This window comes from Staurois parvus, unplaced genomic scaffold (assembly GCF_062004578.1).
Source record: "Staurois parvus isolate SC_StPar_1 unplaced genomic scaffold, SC_StPar_1.0 ptg000521l, whole genome shotgun sequence".
NCBI classification, from domain to species: Eukaryota; Metazoa; Chordata; class Amphibia; order Anura; family Ranidae; genus Staurois; species Staurois parvus.
The window spans coordinates 189,600-210,837 of record NW_028318317.1 but is presented as its reverse complement, the minus strand read 5'-3'; the positions used below and the strand labels follow the sequence as shown (position 1 = coordinate 210,837).

The 21,238-nt window shown below is 48.5% G+C and overlaps 1 protein-coding gene across 1 annotated transcript in view; it reads right to left on the bottom strand.

Moving 5' to 3' along the window:
• LCTL (lactase like) overlaps window positions 1-21,238 on the bottom strand; it is a 99,162-nt gene that overhangs the window by 54,477 nt on the left and 23,447 nt on the right. Inside the window, exons 2-6 of the mRNA XM_089690196.1 lie at window positions 20,591-20,696; window positions 16,186-16,342; window positions 10,372-10,532; window positions 5,556-5,643; window positions 1,705-1,814 (exon numbers count right to left, since the gene is read on the bottom strand). Of these exons, the coding sequence (XP_089546322.1) occupies window positions 1,705-1,814; window positions 5,556-5,643; window positions 10,372-10,532; window positions 16,186-16,309 (483 nt within the window). The 5' untranslated portion in view covers window positions 16,310-16,342; window positions 20,591-20,696. The remainder of the gene's footprint in view (window positions 1-1,704; window positions 1,815-5,555; window positions 5,644-10,371; window positions 10,533-16,185; window positions 16,343-20,590; window positions 20,697-21,238) is intronic.

Below are 21,238 nucleotides of genomic sequence, written 5' to 3'. Positions count from 1 at the left end.
AATCACAGCCTGCCTTTGGCACATACACCCCCTCCCAATCACAGCCTGCCTTTGGCACATACACCCCCTCCCGATCACAACCTGCCTCTGGAGCATACACCCCCTCCCGATCACAGCCTGCCTCTGGCACATACACCCCCTCCCGATCACAACCTGCCTCTGGAGCATACACCCCCTCCCGATCACAGCCTGCCTCTGGCACATACACCCCCTCCCGATCACAGCCTGCCTCTGGCACATACACCCCCTCCCGATCACAACCTGCCTCTGGAGCATACACCCCCTCCCGATCACAGCCTGCCTCTGGCACATACACCCCCTCCCGATCACAACCTGCCTCTGGAGCATACACCCCCTCCCGATCACAGCCTGCCTCTGGCACATACACCCCCTCCCGATCACAGCCTGCCTCTGGCACATACACCCCCTCCCGATCACAACCTGCCTCTGGAGCATACACCCCCTCCCGATCACAGCCTGCCTCTGGCACATACACCCCCTTCCAATCACAGCCTGCCTCTGGCACATACACCCCCTCCCAATCACAGCCTGCCTCTGGAGCATACACCCTCTCCCAATCTCAGCCTGCCTCTGGAACATACACCCCCTCCCAATCACAGCCTGCCTTTGGCACATACACCCCCTCCCAATCACAGCCTGCCTTTGGCACACGCCCCCTCCCAATCACAACCTACCTCTGGCACATACACCCCCTCCCAATCACAGCCTGCCTCTGGAGCATACACCCTCTCCCAATCTCAGCCTGCCTCTGGAGCATACACCCCCTTCCAATCACAGCCTGCCTTTGGCACACGCCCCCTCCCAATCACAACCTGCCTCTGGAGCATACACCCCCTTCCAATCACAGCCTGCCTTTGGCACACGCCCCCTCCCAATCACAACCTGCCTCTGGAGCATACACCCCCTCCCAATCACAGCCTGCCTTTGGCACACGCCCCCTCCCAATCACAACCTGCCTCTGGAGCATACACCCTCTCTCAATCACAACCTACCTCTGGCGCATACACCCCCTCCCAATCACAACCTGCCTCTGGAGCATACACCCCCTCCCAATCACAGCCTGCCTTTGGCACACGCCCCCTCCCAATCACAACCTGCCTCTGGAGCATACACCCCCTCTCAATCACAACCTGCCTCTGGAGCATACACCCCCTCCCAATCTCAGCCTGCCTCTGACACATACACCCCCTTCCAATCACAGTTTGCCTCTGGCACACGCCCCCTCCCAATCACAACCTGCCTCTGGCACACGCCCCCTTCCAATCACAGCCTGCCTCTGGCACACGCCCCCTTCCAATCACAGCCTGCCTCTGGCACACGCCCCCAGCTCAAGCACAGCCTGCCTCCAGATGAACAGACTATGGAATACAGGCACACTCCCCGCCTCCCACTATGCATGGTCATGTGACTAAACTAAAAAAAATAAAAAATAAGTATGATTTCTGAAGCTAAGCAAAATCTGTCCTGGTACCTGCGTGGTTAGGAAGTGTCTTTAACATTGTATGTTCATAACTACTAGAACTTTCTTTGAATCCTCTATGGTGAAGATGCTTGACTTCCAGAATCAGGCAATCGTTTTTGCTGAATTATGCCCAGCATTCGTGTGAACTGAATATAAGTTCTATGAGGCTCAGAGTATGTTCCAGAAAGTCTGTGACCACAGAGAACTTGTATATCACTTACCTGTGGCAAGTCCCAGTGGTACAAGGTGACTACTGGAGTAATCTTATTTTCCAAAAGAGCATTAATTAGATCATTGTAGTATTTTATACCTTTTTCATTGACATTTTCAGCTGTAAAAAAAACAAAAAAAGGAAATAACAAAAATATAGAACATTACATTTATAGAAGCCCCCTACTCAGGGCTGTTAGTATTTTATACCTTTTTCATTGACATTTTCAGCTGTAAAAAAAACAAAAAAAGGAAATAACAAAAATATAGAACATTACATTTATAGAAGCCCCCTACTCAGGGCTGTTAGAAACTGTGGGGCCCCATACAACCAATCTGACAGGCCCCCCCCTCCCCTCAAAATTTTTTTTACTATGCTTCAGTTATGAATGAACACAGTCAGTGATCAGTATGGATCACTCATTGTGTTCATTCAGGAAAGACAGGGGCTGTTAAATGTATAGAAGCCGCCTACTCAGAGATGTTGTTAGAAACCATGGGGCCCCATACAGCCAACCTGAAAGGGCCCCCCTCCCCTCAAAAAAAAAAAAGTTTACTATGCTTCAGTTATGTATGAACACAGTCAGTGATCAGTATGGATCACTCATTGTGTTCATTCAGGAAAGACAGGGGCTGGTAAATATATAGAAGCTGTCTACTCAGGGTTGTTAAAAACCACGGGGCCCCATACAGCCAACCTGACAGGGTCCCCCTCCCGTCAATTTTTTTAAAAAAATGCTTCAGTTATGAATGAACACAGTCAGCGATCAGTACGGATCACTCATTGTGTTCATTCAGGAAAGGCAGGGGCTGGGAAATGTAACTCATTTACCAAACTCTCTATCCTGAAGGATCTTACTGTGCGCTTGTAGTTGCTGGTGGGAAGGAAAGAAGGGAAGCCGGCAGCACTGTGAGGGCAGGGGCGTCCCTAGGGTTGGTGTCACCCGGTGCGATAACACTTGGTGACAACCCCTCCGACGATCACCGCAGGATGGATCAGATCTGCGGATTCAGCATAATGGATAGGAGTCCGATCCATTATGATCCCCAATCCGCAGATCCGATCCATCTTGTGGGGACTGTCGGCATGCAACCTATATGGGGTGACACCGGACCCTCTCCACGAAAAGGTAAGTTGTAAAGCAAACCGACGATCCCCACAGGATGGATCGGATCTGTGGATTGGGGAGCATAAAGGATCGGAGTCTGATCCATTATGCTCAATCCGCAGATCCCATCCAACCTGCGGGGTTCGTCGGTTTGCTTTACAACTAACCTTTTCGTGGAGCGGGTCTGGTGTCACCCCGTGCGGTAGGTGTCACCTGGTGTGGCATGCACCCCCCGCACCTGCCTAGGAACGCCACTGGGAGGGTGTCCTGGGCAGCAGGAGGCTGCTGGGGGGCGGGGAAGACAATTACTGGAACCGATCCCCTGTATGACTGTTTCTGTAGCAGCTGCAGACAGCAGGAGGGAGAGGAGAAGAAGCCAGCCTTCAGCTGCTGCAGAGAGAGCCATACAGGGGATTGGTTCCAGTAATTACCTCCCATGCGCCATGCCGATCACCCTCCCTGCCCACATCCGATTCACCCAGCTGCCTGGGCCCCCCTGCTGGCCTGGGCCCCGTACAGGACAACTGGTGGTACCCCCTTATCCATGGCCCTGCCCCTACTCCATAGAAGCCATATCTGTGTTTGGGGGGTGTAAAGCAATGACTTGCATGGCCCCACAATCCTAATATGAGGAATAAACTCCTTAGTTTTAGGATTTGTGATGCAAGTGAGACATCAACCTGTTAAAATACTTTCTGTTTTGAAGGCTCATATGGCACAGAGCCAGTGGTAACCTGCGATTGGTTCTTCTTGTTAAGCCCCCATAACTGTGGCACGCATACTTTGCGCTTTTTACACTGTTAGTGACAAACGTGGCAAAAAGCTTAAAGTGTTCCTAAACCACAACAGTACAATCAGTCTGTAGATGCAGTAAAGCATGCTTGTTATACTCACTGTGTTACCTAAGGGGTTAATCGTTTACATTGCGCAAAAACGCTGTTTGATCCTGTCTTCTTTGATCTTCCCCTTCTTCCATTGTCCCCCTCTTATCTCCTGATAAGACATATCCTGTGGAGACACTCTGCAAATGCTCAGTTTGGTGTGTATTGCTAGAGAGGTTTAGTTTTTTTTGTTTTTTTTTCTTGGTAAAGTGCATGTGATCAGCACAGGGCCAATCAGCGCTGTCCAGACAGAGGTCAGGGGTTCTGCATCCTCCAAGAGCAGAATAAAAATGCCTCCTACAAGCTTTAAAATGTGCTCTGCTGGACACTGGTAGAAGTCACAAGACTGCTATATACTGCTGATGAGAAAAGGTATTTAACAGTTGATATTTACTAAAATAATTGCATTTCCATGTTCTGTCTCCTGTGGGAGAGCGGATATAGTGAATGCGGGGTCCGGGGAGAGCGGATATAGTGAATGCAGGGTCCGGGGAGAGCGGATATAGTGAATGCAGAGTCCGGGGAGAGCGGATATAGTGAATGCGGGGTCCGGGGAGAGCGGATATAGTGAATGCGGGGTCCGGGGAGAGCGGATATAGTGAATGCGGGGTCCGGGGAGACCGGATATAGTGAATGCGGGGTCCGGGGAGAGCGGATATAGTGAATGCGGGGTCCGGGGAGAGCGGATATAGTGAATGCGGGGTCTGGGGAGAGCGCTGTTACAGCGTGAGGAAAGTACTGCCGATAACTGGCAATTGTCAGAAAACAGATTGGCACTGATCATCAGTGCCCAGTAGTGCCACCCGCCTGTGCCCAACAGTGCTGCCAGTCAGTGCCACCCATCAGTGCCACTTATCAGTGCCCATCATTGCTGCATATCAGTGCAGCAGCATCCGTGCTGCCTATGCGTGCCCCCTCAGCAGTGCTGTCTATCAGTGACCATCAGTGCTGCCTATCCGTACCCATCAGTGCTGCCTATCAGTGCAGCCTCATCAATGAAGGAGAAACATTGCCTGTTTGCAAAATTTTATAATAGAAACGAAAAAAAAAAAAAAATTCAAATTTTTTGCTCTTTTTTTGTTTATAGTGCAAAAAATAAGGCACCCAGTGGCGATTCAATACCACCAAAAGAAAGCTCGATTTGTGTGAAAAAATGATAAAATGTCATATGGGTACAGTGTTGCATGACCGCGCAATTGTCATTTAAAGTGTGACAGCACTGAAAGCTGAAAATTGGCCTGGACTGGAAGGGTGTATAAGTGCCAGGTAGGCGAGGGGTTAAATAAAATTTCCCCAGGCCCATCAGTTCAGCATCACAGGGGACGATTTACTTATTTTTTTTGGACAAGGCAGAGCGATCCTACATGGCTGTGTTGGGGGGAGGGGAAGGGGTTGGGGGTCTGACTCTGAGGCAAGCTGTATGGGACCTCACGATTTCTAACAGCGGCCCTGGATATGTAGGATGCCCTGCAGGTTCAGACTGACAACTCATGGGGCCCCTGGGCAATAGGGGATCATGGGGCCCCTGTGTCTTTGCCCAAACTCAAAAAAGCCTATGAAAAAGGTAGCAGGGGCATTTCATGGGGCCCCCTACTGACCCTGGGCCCTTGGGCAGTGCCGAGTTTCCAAATGGTCAGTCTGCCCCTGATGCCGTGAGGTGGAGGGTATTCAATTATAAATCCAGGGGTAGGGGTGTCTCTTCTCCCCTAGGTCCTGTAAAGGTCCCCAGACGCGTTACAATCAAATTTGGATTTATCCGATCAATCTGTATCCAATCAGACAGGCCCTTTCGCTACATAGCTGCCGGTAGATCTAAAGGAGATTGTACAATCAGATTGTAATGTCCTGATATGGTGGTTTTTACAAACTCACATTTAATGCCGGTGGGAATCAACCGAGGCCAAGAGATAGAAAGACGGTAATGAGAAACCTTCAGCTCCTTCAGTAGATCGATGTCCTCCTGCAACACAGTTATAGCAAAATATTGTTCTCATTTATTAAAGGAAACACATATACAGACTCACAACGTAAATGGAGAATGAAAATGATCATGGCAGATTAACCACTTCCAGACCGGACACTTCCCCCCCCTTCCAGTCCGGACACTTTCACCCCCTTCCAGACCGGACACTTTCCCCCCCTTCCAGTCCGGACACTTTCACCCCATTCCAGTCCGAACAGTTTCCCCCCCTTCCAGTCCGGACACTTTCACCCCCTTCCAGACCGGACACTTTCCCCCCCTTCCAGTCCGGACACTTTCACCCCCTTCCAGTCCGAACACTTTCCCCCCCTTCCAGTCCGGACACTTTCACCCCCTTCCAGTCCGGACACTTTCACCCCCTTCCAGTCCGGACACTTTCACCCCCTTCCAGTCCGGACACTTTCCCCCCCTTCCAGTCCGGACACTTTCCCCCCCTTCCAGTCCGGACACTTTCATCCCCCTTCCAGTCTGGACACTTTCACCCCCTTCCAGTCTGGACACTTTCATCCCCCTTCCAGTCTGGACACTTTCACCCCCTTCCAGTCTGGACACTTTCCCCCCCTTCCAGTCCGGACACTTTCCCCCCCTTCCAGTCCGGACACTTTCCCCCCCTTCCAGTCCGGACACTTTCCCCCCCCCCTTCCAGACCGGACACTTTTACCCCCTTCCTGTCCAGGGCAATTTTCAGCTTTCAGCGCTATCACACTTTGAATGACAATTGCGCGGTCATGCAACACTGCACCCAAATGAATTTTTTACCATTTTTTTGACACAGATAAAGCTTTATTTTGGTGGTATTTATTCAGTGCTGGGATTTTTATTTTTTTTGCTTTATAAATTAAAACATCCAAACATTTTTTAAAAAAGTGTTTTTTTTAATAAAATTTTGCAAATAAATAATATTTCATCATAAATCTTGGCCAAAATTTATTCCGTTATCTTTTTAGTAAAAAAAAAAATCTAAATTAATTTATAACTAAACATTTTTAAACATTTTTTTTAAATTTTTATTTAAATTTTTTATATTATTATTTTTAATTTTAATTTTTTTTTTTTACATACTGTCACCCTAGCAGTACAGTGTCACCATGGTGACACTGTACTACTTATGGGGGGTGATGAAGATTTTTTTTTTACACTGATTGCTTTTACACCCATATAGGATGTAAAAGCAATCATTTCTCTTTCTCTCTGTCTGCATTCTTGCACTCATTGAGAAGTACTGAGTGAGCTGTGATTGGTCACAGCTTGTCACATGGTACAAGGCTGTTGTGAATAGCCCTGTACCATGTGACCTCTGTGATCATTCACAGAATTCACACGTAGTAAGCAATGATGTCTCAAGTGACATCTTGCTTGCTACTTTGCATGTGATCACTGATTGGCCAATCAGTGATCACATGATCGGGACCTCGTACAGAGGTCCCGTCCGACGATCGGTGTTTCACTGTGTCCGGAGGACACAGCGGGCACCGGATCACGGTGCTGCATGCTCCCAGGGAGTGCACAAGCAGGGTGCAGGGAGGCCGTTTATAAACAGCCACCCGACGCTGCACTGCCACTGTCCGGCCGTTTATTTACAACGGCCGGTCGGGAAGTGGTTAAATCTGACCTCCACGTACGATGTGTATTGTATGGTTCTCTTGGTCCAGGTTGGCACAATGTACAGTGGATATAAAAAGTCTACACACATAGTTAGTCTGGCTGAAAAAAGACAAAAGTCCATCCAGTTCAACCATAGAAAAAAAGAAAGTTATAATCCTACACCCACAGTTGATCCAGAGGAAGGCAAAAACCCAGCAAAGCACGATCCAATTTGCTCCTGCTGGAAAAAAAATTCCTTCCTGATCCCCCGAGAGGCAATCGGATATTCCCTGGATCACTCCCCTGTTAAAATGTCATGTTCTGTGATGTAAAAAAAATGAGACAAATCATTGCAGAACTTTTTCCACCTTTAATGTGACCTAGAAACTGTACAACTCAATTGAAAAACAAACTGAAATCTTTTAGGGGGAGGGGGGGATCCCCAGAACATATCCATTCTGCAGGGATCGTCAGAGGGGGTGTCACCAAGTGTTATCGCACCGGGTGACACCAACCCTAGGGACGCCCCTGCAGGGGAGAGATCTGTTTTGTTTATCAGCAGTTCTCCCCCATATCGGAGATGCTTGGCAATCACCAGGAATGAGAGAACTGATGCTTGAGGATCTCCCTACCCAGGGGCGTCCCTAGGGTTGGTGTCACCCGGTGCGGTAACACTTGGTGACACCCTCTCCAACGATCCGCGCAGGATGGATGGGATCTGCGGATTGGGGAGGATCAGGGGCGGACTGACCATTTGGAAACTCGGGCACTGCCCGAGGGCCCAGGGTCAGTAGGGGGCCCCATGAGATGCCCCTGGTACCTTTTTCATAGGCTTTTTTGAGTTTGGGCAAGGACACAGGGGCCCCATGATCCCCTATTGCCCGGGGGCCCCATGAGTTGTCAGTCCGCCCCTGGGGAGGATAATGGATCAGACTCTGATCCATTATGCTCAATCCGCAGATCCAATCCATCCTGCGGGGATCGTCGGCATGCAGCCTATACGGGGTGACACCGGACCCGCTCCACAAAAAGGTAAGTTGTAAAGAAAGCGGACGATCTCCGCAGGATGGATCGGATCTGCGGATTGAGCATAATGGATCAGAGTCTGATCCATTATGCTCAATTTGCAGATCCGATCCATTCTGCGGGGATCGTCGGAGGGGGTGTCACCAAGTGTTACCACACCGGGTGACACCAACCCTAGGAACGCCCCTGGGTAGGGAGATCCTCAAACATCAGTTCTTTCATTCCTGCTAATGACCCAGAAGCCACTTGTGAAACGTCACATCCGATGTCTAGCGTGACTTTCCACAGTCAGTATGGCTGAGGAAGAAGCTAACAAAGCGTAATCTGTGCTTCATTAGCTTCTCTGAAGGGCAGGGGTCTCATTAAAGTGAACCTCTCGTCTAAAATTCTTCACAGAGAACCTTTTTTTCACGTGTGATTAAAAATAAAGTTTCGTGAAAAAAAAAAAGTGGAAAAAATTAGTTGCACCGAAGCACTTAAAGCGGAGTTCCAGTCGCACTGTGAAAAAATAAGTCGGCAGCTACAAAAACTGTAGCTGTTGACTTTTAAAAAACAGCCACTTACCTCTCCCAGGATCCGCGGTGTCCTCCCCGCAGCCCGTTCCACCAGCCGTCTCGTGTTCCATGCATCGGCATCTTCAGTGTGGGCACCCGGCTGTGACAGCTTGCGGCTTCACAGCCGGGTGCCCACTGCGCATGCATGAGTAGCGCTGCGCTTCCTGAATGATCCTGTAGTCTTCTGGGACCTGTCACGTGTCCCAGAAGACTACGGGGGGGGGGGGGGGGACAACTTCCGCTTCCAATCACATTAGGTGATCGCAGCAGAAGTGGGAGCGGGTACCTGTCAATTTCGGGTACCTGCTCCCCAAAGCTGCCAATCCTTAATGGGGAGCTAGGCATTAGTCTTTAAAGCGGAACTTCCCCTTTTGGGTGGAGCTCTGCTTTAACCCCCCCTCCCCCATTTCTGGACCCATGACTGGCAGGTCTGGTGCCACCACGGAGGGGGTGTAAATACATGCAATCCACAAATCACTTTTCAGAGAGTGGTGGAAACTGTTACATGTGTGAAAGAGGCCTAATAAAGGCAAGACTTAGAGGAAGCTCCACTTTTCTGCCCCCCCTTCGCTGCCACATTTGGCACCTTTTATGGGGGGGGGGGGGGGAGTGGGTACCTGGTTTTGAGAGGCACCCACGTCCAGCTCAGTTGGAGCTGGAAGTTCGCAACCCTCTGGGACACTTCCAAGGTCTCAGAGGACTGCGGCCCATTTACAAAGCATAGTGCACTGTGCGTGTGCGCAGTAGGAGGCTGGCGGTGAAGCCACAAGATTTCACTGCCGGTTTCCCTTAGTCAAGATGGCGGCGCCAGCATCCATCAGCCGAGCTGATTGAAGAATCAGCTCAGGGTGAGGACATTGCTGGATGCCTGGACAGGTAAGTGCCCTAATATTAAAAGTCACGTTAAATTTTTTTTGGGGGGGGGGTATTGGAACTCTGTTTTAGCAAGCATTTAACCATTGCAGTGCAGGGGCTTCACACTGAATGGTCTAATTCAATCAGCTGTGCTGCCAGGGGCGGACTGACAACTCATGGTGCCCCCGGGCAATAGGGGATCATGGGGCCCCTGTCTCCTTGCCCAAACTCAAAAAAGCCTATGAAAAAGGTATCAGGGGCATCTCATGGGGCCCCCTACTGACCCCGGGCCCTCAGGCAGTGCCCGAGTTTCCAAATGGTCAGTCCGCCCCTGTGTGCTGCAGTGCATGGATCATGCTGATAGAAGGACAGGGCAGAGGGACACAGAGTTGAGCTCATCAGTGTGCTGCTTCTCCCTCACTGGCCAGTGATATTCTGGATAGGGGCCAAGACCTTGATATATTATTTAGTTGCATCTGAGAAAATGTAGGTCTCATTAAAGGGAACTGTGCTGTGCTGTGTGGCAGAGCTTTGTAAATCGTAGGACTGGATGGACATTCATTCATATCCTTTGGCAGGTAAATCAGCTCCCATATATGTATGTTATGTGTGTGTTCAGCAGGATGCCCGGAGTTCAGCTTTTAGTATTGATACGCGACGTATTGTGTAATGACCGTATCGTCTTCACCTTGACCTTGTTGTAGCCATCGCACGAAGAATCCGCCGTCTGATTCATGAACACTTTGCCTTTCTTGTGAGTGAATATGTCCCATATGCTCTTCCCTTTGCCATCCTGGTCCCAGGCTCCTTCCGTCTGATACGCAGAGCTGCCCACTCCCCACATGAAAGCTGTACAGAAGACAAAGATTATTAGCTTTGAGGGAGATTTACTAAAAACTGGATGTGACGGGAGTCACTTTGGGTGGGGGGGCCCATGGAACCCAGCTCACTCTGGAGAGGTGGGGAGACCCCTGTCTCAGCTCCCCGTATCCCTCTTATGTGTAAGTCACCCTGTGCCTGTTAGGGGTACAGGGTGATCTGTCCTAATATTGTGTAGACATGTCTATGAGATAGGTGGGGTGGGGGGTTGGGGAGTGTTTAATGCCATGTGGTTGCATCCCATTGTTCTATTGTGTGTCTTACTTGGGAGCAAACTATTATGGGATGTATGTGTTTATGTGTATTGGCTTGGTGGGGGGTGTCTCCAGCAGCCCTCCCTCCTGATCGGACTGTCTGCTGGTGTGTCTCTTGTTACTAAATGTAGATTGCCCCGCCCTGAGTCATTATGCAGGGAGGGGGGATTGTCCCTTGAGTGTATATATCTTGTATCTGTGTTCAAATAAACTAGTCTACCTCCTGGTTTACTTCAAGACTGGTGTCGTCTAGTCTTGTATGGTCGGCTGTGGTGTCTGTGGTCGGTGTTCGGACGGGGAAGTGGTAGTCTAACGGAGGTACCCAAGTGCAGTCTGGGGTCGGTTCCGTTACTCTGGAGCACTCAGAATGTGGTGCAGCTGTACACGTCAGCCAATCAGCTTCTAACTTCAGCTTGTTCTATTAGTACTCATGCACACGGGACATTTTTACAGCGGCTGCTTTTGGCTTTTAACATATTTTTCTACAGCCAGTAAACCCCCCAGCATGTTATCCTATGTGTCCGTACACACATGGACTGTAATGAACATTTTTTGGCGGGGGGGGGGGGGGCGTTTTTTGGCTGGAAAAAAAACCCAGGACTAGTGGACTTCTAGGAGTTTTTTTAAGCTGTAAAAACGCTGTAAAACGCCACAAACCGGCATTTTTTTTACCTAAAATTTTTTCTTATTTTTTGGTAAAAATAAAACGCTAAAAAATGCAAACACGGCTAAACGCTAGTACAAAAACGCTGAAAAACTTACATTTTTAACGTGACTTTACACAGCTAATGTTACCAGCGTTATCAAAATGTCCCCCCAGTGTGCTTGAGGGCTAAAGCTTTGCATGGAAACCAATCAGCTTCCAGGTTTTATTGTCAGAGTTGCACCAGATTATGCGCTCTCCAGTTTTAGTAAATAACCCCCTTTTATGTCACACTAATCTTCTGGTTTGTATTCCTATGGACATAGTATATCTGGATTTTGAATCATTAGAATCATTTGATACGGTACCCCATAAACGCTTAAAGTGATACAAAAGTCTCTTTCACAAAAAAAAATAATAATAATAATTAACATGTCATACTTACCTGCTCTGTGCAGTGTTTTGCACAGAGCAGCCCGGATCCTCCTTTTCTTCCTTTCCTCCTTTTTTTTGGAAGAAAGAAAGCCTTTAAACAGTGTCGCAGTTTTTATTAAAGATAAAGAAAAAAGTATAACCACCAATAAATGCGTTCACATACTACTACGGGTCACTAGACTCATTACCAGCAAGTCACAGAAAAAACTTCCGGCACTTGCTCCAGACCGGAAATGATGTCACTATCAGGGGCGGACTGACAACTCATGGGGCCCCCAGGCAATAAGGGATCATGGGGCCCCTGTGTCCTCGCCCACACCCAAAAAAGCCTGTGAAAAAGACAATGAAAGGTACCAGGGGCATCTCATGGGGCCCCCTACTGACCCCGGGCCCACGGGCAGTGCCTGAGTGCTCAAATGGTCAGTCCGCCCCTGGTCACTATACTCTGCTCTACGTGTTACTCTGCTCTACACTTTGGATGGTGGCGTAACGCGTAGGGCGGAGTATATTGTGTATGAGCAGCGCAACACTGGTATTTTGAGTATTTAACCGCTTAAAGACCGCCCTACAGCAGATATACTGCTACAGGACGGCACCGGATCACAGGATCACGTATATATACGGCATTTCCGGGTAGGGGGTGTGTGCGAGCCCTGCCCGCACTGCCATTCAGGGCCGTGGATGTCAATCACCGGGTCCCGGCTGGTAATTACCCACCGGCGCCCGGTGATTACCAAGCATCTCCAACGGGGAGGAAGATTGTTTTGTTTACAAACAATCTTTCTCCCTGTCGGCTCAGGCACACTGCACAGCACAGACATCCAGAGCAGTGTGATTACAATGAAGCACACAGACCCCGCCCCCTAGTAAAACACTCCCATCACACAGTTAACCCTTTGATCGCCCCTCACATTAACCCCTTCCTGCCCAGTGCCATTATTACAGTGTCAGTGCTTTTTTTTTTTTAGCACTGATCACTGTATTGGTGTCACTGGGTGTCAGTGACACCAAGTTAATCTCCTCCCCCCCCCCCCAGTGTCAGCAATACGTTGCTGATCGCTGACGTTACTAGTAAATTTTTTTTTAAAAATTCCAGTATCTATACCCCCATTTGTAAACGCTATGACTTTCACATAAACCAATTAATTTACACGTATTAGGATTTTTAGCAAAGACACGGAGCAGAATACTATTTGGCCTAAATTTATGATGAAATTTGATTTTATACATTTTTTTGTTTAATAGCAAAAAGTAAAAAATATTGTTTTTTTCCTCAAAATTGTTGGTCTTTTTTTGCTTATAGTGCAAAAAAAATAAAAATTGCACAGACGATTGACTACCACCGAAAGAAAGCTCAATTCGTGGGGGAAAAAAAGGCCGTAAATTTAATTTGGGTGCAGCGTTGCATGACTGCGCAATTGTCAGTTAAAGTTACGTAGCGCCGTAGCGCCTGGTCGGGGGGGGGGGAATCCTTAGGAGGGCGAGGGGTTAAACTTCACAACAGGATATAGCAACTTTACAAGAAGACCTAGTTCTAATAGAGGGGTGGGCAGCCACAGTGATCAATAAAGCTGTATGAAATCAGTGATTATAAATAAGGCCCCCTTGTCTAAGGCTGAACCGATCACCTCCACCTGTCCGTTATTTCAGGCGGACCCATTCGGACCATCCATTGTGCTCTATGAGGAGACGGATGTAAACAACGCATCCTAGCGGATCGGATTAGATGACAGTCGGATGTAAACGGACCATCGGTCCGCCCACGGAGAACAGAGGGCTGTGTCTGTGTCCGTTTTGCACAACCGGAGTGTCCATGGAGCTGTCATCCAAAGGATCAGCGGGGATCAGCGGACAGATCCCCTGCTGAGCAGGCAGATCCGCTTGTCAGAGTCCGACCATGTGAAAGGGACCTGGCACTGCTCAGGAATACAAGAGCTCAAGATTACAATGTAGCATATTGTTACTTTTGTATCATTCTGTTCATTCACCTGCAGAGCAAAGGCATGAACTTAGATCTGCAAATGATGTCAGATAAAGCAACCTGAAAAGAAAAAAAAAAAGAAAATAAAAGTTTGTTTTAATGTTCCTCTAATTAACCCCTTATTAACCCTTAGTTTGCTATAATCAGCCCTAATTAATCTCTTTCAACTATTATTTTCCTGATTTATTTTTATATATACAGGTGAAACTCGAAAAATGAGAATATGGTGCAAAAGTTCATGTATTTCAGTGCAGCAACTTAACAGGTGAAACTAATATATGAAATAGACTCATTACATGCAAAGCAAGATAGTTCAAGCCGTGATTTGTCATCATTGTGATGATTATGGCTTACAGCTCATGAAAACCCCAAATCCACAATCTCAGAAAATGAGAATATTCCATGCAATCAATAAAACACGGATTGTACATAGAACAATATCGGACCTCTGAAAAGTAGAAGCTGCATATGTACTCAGTACTTGGTTGGGGCCCCTTTTGCAGCAATTACTGCCTCAATGCGGCGTGGCATGGAAGCTATCAGCCTGTGGCACTGCTGAGGTGTTATGGAAGACCAAGATGCTTCAATAGCGGCCTTCAGCTCTTCTGCATTGGGTGTCAATGATGGTTTGGTTGGTGAGAATATTGTGAAAAGGTGCAATATTCTCGGCTCAAAGTGTCCCACTCTAATCAGATAATTAAGCCATAACACCTGCAACGGGTTCCTGAGCCTTTAAATGGTCTCTCAGTCTGGTTCAGTAGGAATCACAATCATGGGAAAGACTGCTGACCTGACAGTTGTGCAGAAAACCATCATTGACACCCAATGCAGAAGAGCTGAAGGCCGCTATTGATGCATCCTGGTCTTCCATAACACCTCAGCAGTGCCACAGCCTGATAGCTTCCATGCCACGCCGCATTGAGGCAGTAATTGCTGCAAAAGGGGCCCAAACCAAGTACTGAGTACATATGCAGCTTCTACTTTTCAGAGGTCCGATATTGTTCTATGTACAATCCGTGTTTTATTGATTGCATGGAATATTCTCATTTTCTGAGATTTTGGATTTGGGGTTTTCATGAGCTGTAAACCACAATCATCACAATGATGACAAATCACGGCTTGAACTATCTTGCTTTGCATGTAATGAGTCTCATATATTAGTTTCACCTTTTAAGTTGCATTACTAAAATAAATGAACTTTTCCACGATATTCTAATTTTTCGAGTATATATATTAAAGTGGAGTTCCACCTGAGAAAAAAAAAGAAATGTCAGCAGCTACAAAAACTGTAGCTTTTCACTTTTAAAATACCTGTCCCTCGGTTCAGCGGTGTCCTCACCATGGCTGGTTTCTCCGGCCGTCTTCTCTCCCTGGCGCCGGCATCTTCAGTGTGGGCACCCGGCTGTGACAGCTTGCAGCTTCACAGCTGGGTGCCCACTGGGCATGTGCGAGTCCATGCTAGGACTACCAGTGTCCCAGCAACCAATGATATCTCTCTCTCCCCCTCCTTTATTCAACCTTACTAACCAGAATGGTAAGGATGTGGAACTGCCTTCCAAAGTTGGTGGTGTCAGCAGGGAGTGTAAATAAATGAAAAAACCTTTTAGATGTGTTTTTTAGAGAATGCAATGTACAGGGATATAGATAATCACTTTCTCCCCCCTCTCTCCCCCCTCTCTCTACTCGCTCTCTCTCCCCTCCCCCCTCTCTCCCCCTCTCTCCTCCCTCTCTCCCCCCTCTCTCCTCCCTCTCTCTCTTCCCCCGCTCTCTCTCCCCTCTCTCCCTCCTCTCTCCCTCCTCTCTCTCTCCTCTCTCTCTCCTCTCTCTCTCCCCTCTCTCTCCTCTCTCTCTCCCCTCTCCCCCCTCTCTTTCCCCCCCCTCCCCCCCTCTCCTCTCTTTCTCTCCTCTCTCCCCCCTCTCTCTCTCCTCTCCCCCCTCTTCCACCCCTCTTCGCCTCCCTCTCTCTCTCCCCCTCTCTCCTCTCTCTCTCCCCTCTTTGCCCCCCTTCTCTCTCTCCTCTCTCTCTATCCCCTCTCTCTCCCCCTTTCTCTCCCCCCCTCTCTCTCCTCTCTCTCTCTCCTCTGTCTCCCCCCCTCTCTCTCTCCTCTGTCTCCCCCCTCTCTCTCTCTCCCCCCTTTCCCCCCTCTCTCTCCCCTTTCCCCCCCTCCCCCCCCCCTCTCTTCTCCCCCCCCTCTCTTCTCCCCCCCCCTCTCTCCTCTCTTTCTCTCTCGTCATCTCTATCTCTCACCCCCCTCTCTCTCCCCTTTATTCAACCTTACCAACTATGTAACTATTCACCAATGAACTTACTGGGTGGGAACGTGCCATAATAAAATGATCCTCGATCTGTCTGTGTCCACTGGAATTCTTCTTCTGCCCAGCTATGTAGTACCAGTAACAACAGATGGGTCGCCCAGAACACCGAAAACAACATTCTGCCGCAGAGATGATGGTGGATTCACTGTATCTATGAATAATAAGTATTGCCTATTAGACATGAATCAACATGCAATGTGTAGCTCTCACCTGCAGCATATGTGAACTGAGAATGGCATGATCTGCCAAGCTGTGTTCTCGGTATCATGTCCTATACTGGGGGTCCCCAGAGCATAGCCCACAGGTCATGTATGACTAGTTTGGGATTTTATCCCACCCTCAGCAACTGTCCATGAAAATATACCGGCTGGCTGACAATGGATCCTCTGGTCTGGGCATTATACTATGGAGACCAGTATATCCAAACAGCCAGCCATGACCCCTGAATCCCCCCACCTCTGCCATGGTTGATTGCTAGGACTGCCAGCGTCCCAGCAACCAATGATTTCTTTGCCCTGCCCCCAGCATTTGAAGGAGGACTGGGCTTCCTCCATGTAGACCTGATCCACCTGCTTGCTGGGCACGCATGGGTGTAAGGGGGAACTCTTTTGGGAATACATTGATATAAGGGGGAAGGGGGCTCTGATTAGCACTCATGGATGTAGAAGAGGGGACTCTTCTGGATGTTAGGGGGGACTTAAATGTAAGAGGGGGATGGACTCACAAGGGCACACATGGATGTAAAGGGGACTCTGATGAGCACTCCGAAATGTAAGGGGAACTTTGATGGTTGGCATTTCCCAATGTAAAGGCGGATTCTGATGGGCACTCTTGGATTTAGAAGTGGACTCTAATGAGCACACCTGGATGTAAGAGGGGACTATAATGGACACTCAATGTAAGGAAGGACTATGCTGGGTACTCCTCAATGTAAGGAGGGACTGTGATGGGCACGCCTCAGGGTAAGGGGGGACCATAATAGGCACTCCTCAATGTAAGGAGGGACTATGTTGGGCACTCCTCAGTGTAAGATGGGACTATAACAGGCACTCTTCAGTGTAAAGGGGGACTATAATGGGCACTCCTCAATGTAAGGAGGGACTATGATGGGCATGCCTCAGGGTAAGGGGGGACTATAACAGGCACTCCTCAATGTAAGGGGGGACTAGGATAGGCACTCTTCAGTGTAGGGGGGGGACTATGAGGGGCACTCCTCAATGTAAGGGGGGACTAGGATAGGCACTCCTCAGTGTAAGGGGGGACTATGATAGGCACTCCTCAGTGTAAGGAGGGACTATGATGGGCACTCTTCAGTGTATGGGGGACTATGAGGGGCACTCCTCGATGTAAGGGGGAACTTACATGATTAAACTATGAAACTTGTTTTGTTTTCTTTTTTTTTAAATGCATGAATATTTGTAAAATATACTGTGTGGCTCTGATACTGAACTGTTTGGAAACCCCTGCACTACACTATCATAGTGCTCAACCTGTGGATGTTGTTAACCATGACACTGGCTGCACAGGATTCCAAATATTTGCACAAACAACACCTTACACCTTGCAATATCTGGTTGGAGTTCCATTGTAATAATTCTGCTTCCATCCTGTGTGGTCATCATTCCAATCAAACTATAATCATAGAAAATCATATGACTGCAATGGCACAAAATAAAGAAAACTGTCAACAATATTTTTATTATCTTGCTTCTAAGTGAAAAAATATAATTAGGAGGAATTCATAAAGGGTGCTGCAGATAACCTTTAGAATTCTGTCTGGACGCAGAACAGCGCAGTCAGTGCCTGCAACCAATTCATTTGCCTGCTATGGAGAATTATATGAATTTGAATTAAAAAATTAACAAACAGCGCTATGATACTTGAGCTGAAGCAAAAAGCTCCTGATCATGTTCCTTCTGGACGAAACGCGTAGAGGCAGGGTTATTGGATGAATACCTCACTTCTGGTGACACATCACATCCTGCTTTTGCCTTTCCTGACACTGGATAGATCAAATGCCTGTAAGGCCCATATATATATATATATATATATAAATATGCTGGTTTTATGAAGTTTTAAATAAATGTGTTGCGCAAAGATCTCCCTCCCCAGTGTCGTCACTCCCGCCCTCACATTCTAGCCATTGTGCCCATCCGGGTGGGCGGAGCCTAATGGGGAACTAAGAGGCTAACTCGACTTTTAATTGCTGGTTTTATGAGGTTTTAAATAAATGTGTTGCGCAAATATCTCCCTCCCTCTGTGGCTTTTCTATTCCCTTGCATTGTGGAGCTGTATTAACAAAGAGAAAGCTGAGCCCTGGGGAACCCTGGTGGTTGGAGCGGTGAAATAATCGAGTTGTTTTCCAACAAAACTTTTTTGACCATTTAAGTACTGTAGTTTATAGCATATGTGTCAAACACAAGGCCCCATTGGTCGAATCCAGCCTGCTGGGCCATTTCATGTGGCCCTCGCACCTCTGCTGCACCCCCTTCACCTCTGCCCCCACCTTGACTCAGCAGTAGAGAGAAGGATAGAACTCCTCTGCCAGGCCCTGCTCTTCTCTGTGCAGCCGCAGAACCACCTCCTCTCCTCCTCCCCCGGTCTCAGCATTTAGCAGACTCTGGCAGCTGACTCCAACCCTCCTCTGGTCTTCCTCCAGATCCTGCACTTTATGCTTCCCAGCTTCTTCCGGCAACAGCACAAGGTAAGGGGGTGCACTGTGGTAGGGTGGGGTGGATGCTTGACTTTTGATGCTAGAGGGGCTCTTGACACCTGATGTAATGGGGGGGGGGGTGCTCTGTGCATCTAGACTTACAGATACAATTGACCCTTTAATTCCGATGCTTCCCGCAACTAAATTGAGTTTGACACCCCTGGCTTTGAGTCCTCATGCACTTGGGATGTTTTTACAGCAGCTGTTTTTGGCTTTTGGCGGGTTTTTTTCTACAGCTAGTAAAGCCCCCAGCATGTTATCCTATGTGTCCATGCACACACACAGGCTGTAATCAATGTTTTTTGGCTGGAAAAAAACCCCAGGACTAGTGCATCATCAGTGCCTCCTCATCAATAGGGGCACTCAGTGGGGGTGGGGGGGGGGAGCCAGGAGCACCAGCAAGGGATCTGAGAAGGATCAGGGCTGCTCTGTGCAAAACTATTACACAGAGCAGGTAAGTATGACATAATTTTGTTATTTTTTAAAATTATATAGTGAATGCGGGGTCCAGGGAGAGCAGATATAGTGAATGCGGGGTCCAGGGAGAGCAGATATAGTGAATGCAGGGTCCAGGGAGAGTGGATATAGTGAATGCGGGGTCCGAGGAGAGAGGATATGGTGAATGCGGGATCCGGGGAGACCGGATATAGTGAATGCGGGGTCCGGGGAGAGAGGATATGGTGAATGCGGGGTCCGGGGAGAGCGGATATGGTGAATGCGGGGTCCGGGGAGAGCGGATATAGTGAATGCGGGGTCCGGGGAGAGCGGATATAGTGAATGCGGGGTCCGGGGAGAGCGGATATAGTGAATGCGGGGTCCGGGGAGAGCGGATATAGTGAATGCGGGATCCGGGGAGACCGGATATAGTGAATGCGGGGTCCGGGGAGAACGGATATAGTGAATGCGGGGTCCGGGGAGATTGGATATAGTGAATGCGGGGTCCGGGGAGAGCGGATATAGTGAATGCGGGGTCCGAGGAGAGTGGATATAGTGAATGCGGGGTCCGGGGAGACCGGATATAGTGAATGCGGGGTCCGGGGAGAACGGATATAGTGAATGCGGGGTCCGGGGAGAGCGGATATAGTGAATGCGGGGTCCGGGGAGAGAGGATATAGTGAATGCGGGGTCCGGGGAGACCGGATATAGTGAATGCGGGGTCCGGGGAGAGCGGATATAGTGAATGCGGGTTCCGGGGAGAGCGGATATACTGAATGCGGGGTCCGGGGAGAACGGATATAGTGAATGCGGGGTCCGGGGAGAACGGATATAGTGAATGCGGGGTCCGGGGAGAGCGGATATAGTGAATGCGGGGTCCGGGGAGACCAGATATAGTGAATGCGGGGTCCGGGGAGAGCGGTATAGTGAATGCGGGGTCCGGGGAGACCAGATATAGTGAATGCGGGGTCCGGGGAGAGCGGTATAGTGAATGCAGGGTCCTGGGTTTAGGAACACTAAGACTAGTTAGGTTTAACCTGGAATTCTACTTTAAGGGGACTTCCGCCAGAAATCTGTTGTTGGGACCATTCTGTGTTCCCCTGAATATATGTTCCTGTGAAGGGCTCATGTACTGGGAGAAGTAAAACACAGCTGCAATTTATTGATATCAAAAATAAGAGAAACCAGCTGTAAGCAGATGTAGTGGCTGCAGATATGGAATACAAAGTTACAACAGTGATGGTTACACACCATGAGGCTTTCAGAATCTCCTTCTGTAGGTCACATCATTGCCGATCCCAGCAAAGTCCATCAGATTCCTCAGACTGAAGTCCTCCCGGCTCCCGAAGCTCAGAGCCTGAAATACAAAGACGGCAGCAGATCTTTTACGTAATTGGAAATCCTTTCAACAATTAGCATTCTTTTCATATACAAGAGCAGAGAAATAACACTCTCTGACATCACTAAGTATCAATCCTCAGACCTCTGCTGATGTCATCACCCGGGTTTAGGATCAAATTCCTGGGATCCTTGGCAAAGTTCTGGTCTAAATGGATTTTTTTCAGATTCATGCACATCATCCAGATCCTACGAATTGTCTCCTCATTATAATAAAGAATTGAATGAATGTTCTGAAAAGGAACATTTTCCAAACAAAATTCTACTAGTGTATGGCCAGTGATTGTTATTTTAATGCAAAAAAAATGATAAGCCTTACAAGCATGTCATACTCACCTGCTCTATGCAATAGTTGTGCACAGAACATCCCCGATCCTCCTCTTCTCTTGTCGAGATCAAGCTCAGGTATAGTATATGGGGGGGCGGGGGGAGGGCGGCTGCATGAATAACTTTTTATTTTACCATAATGCAGAGAATACAGTTGCCCGGGTTGACATACAC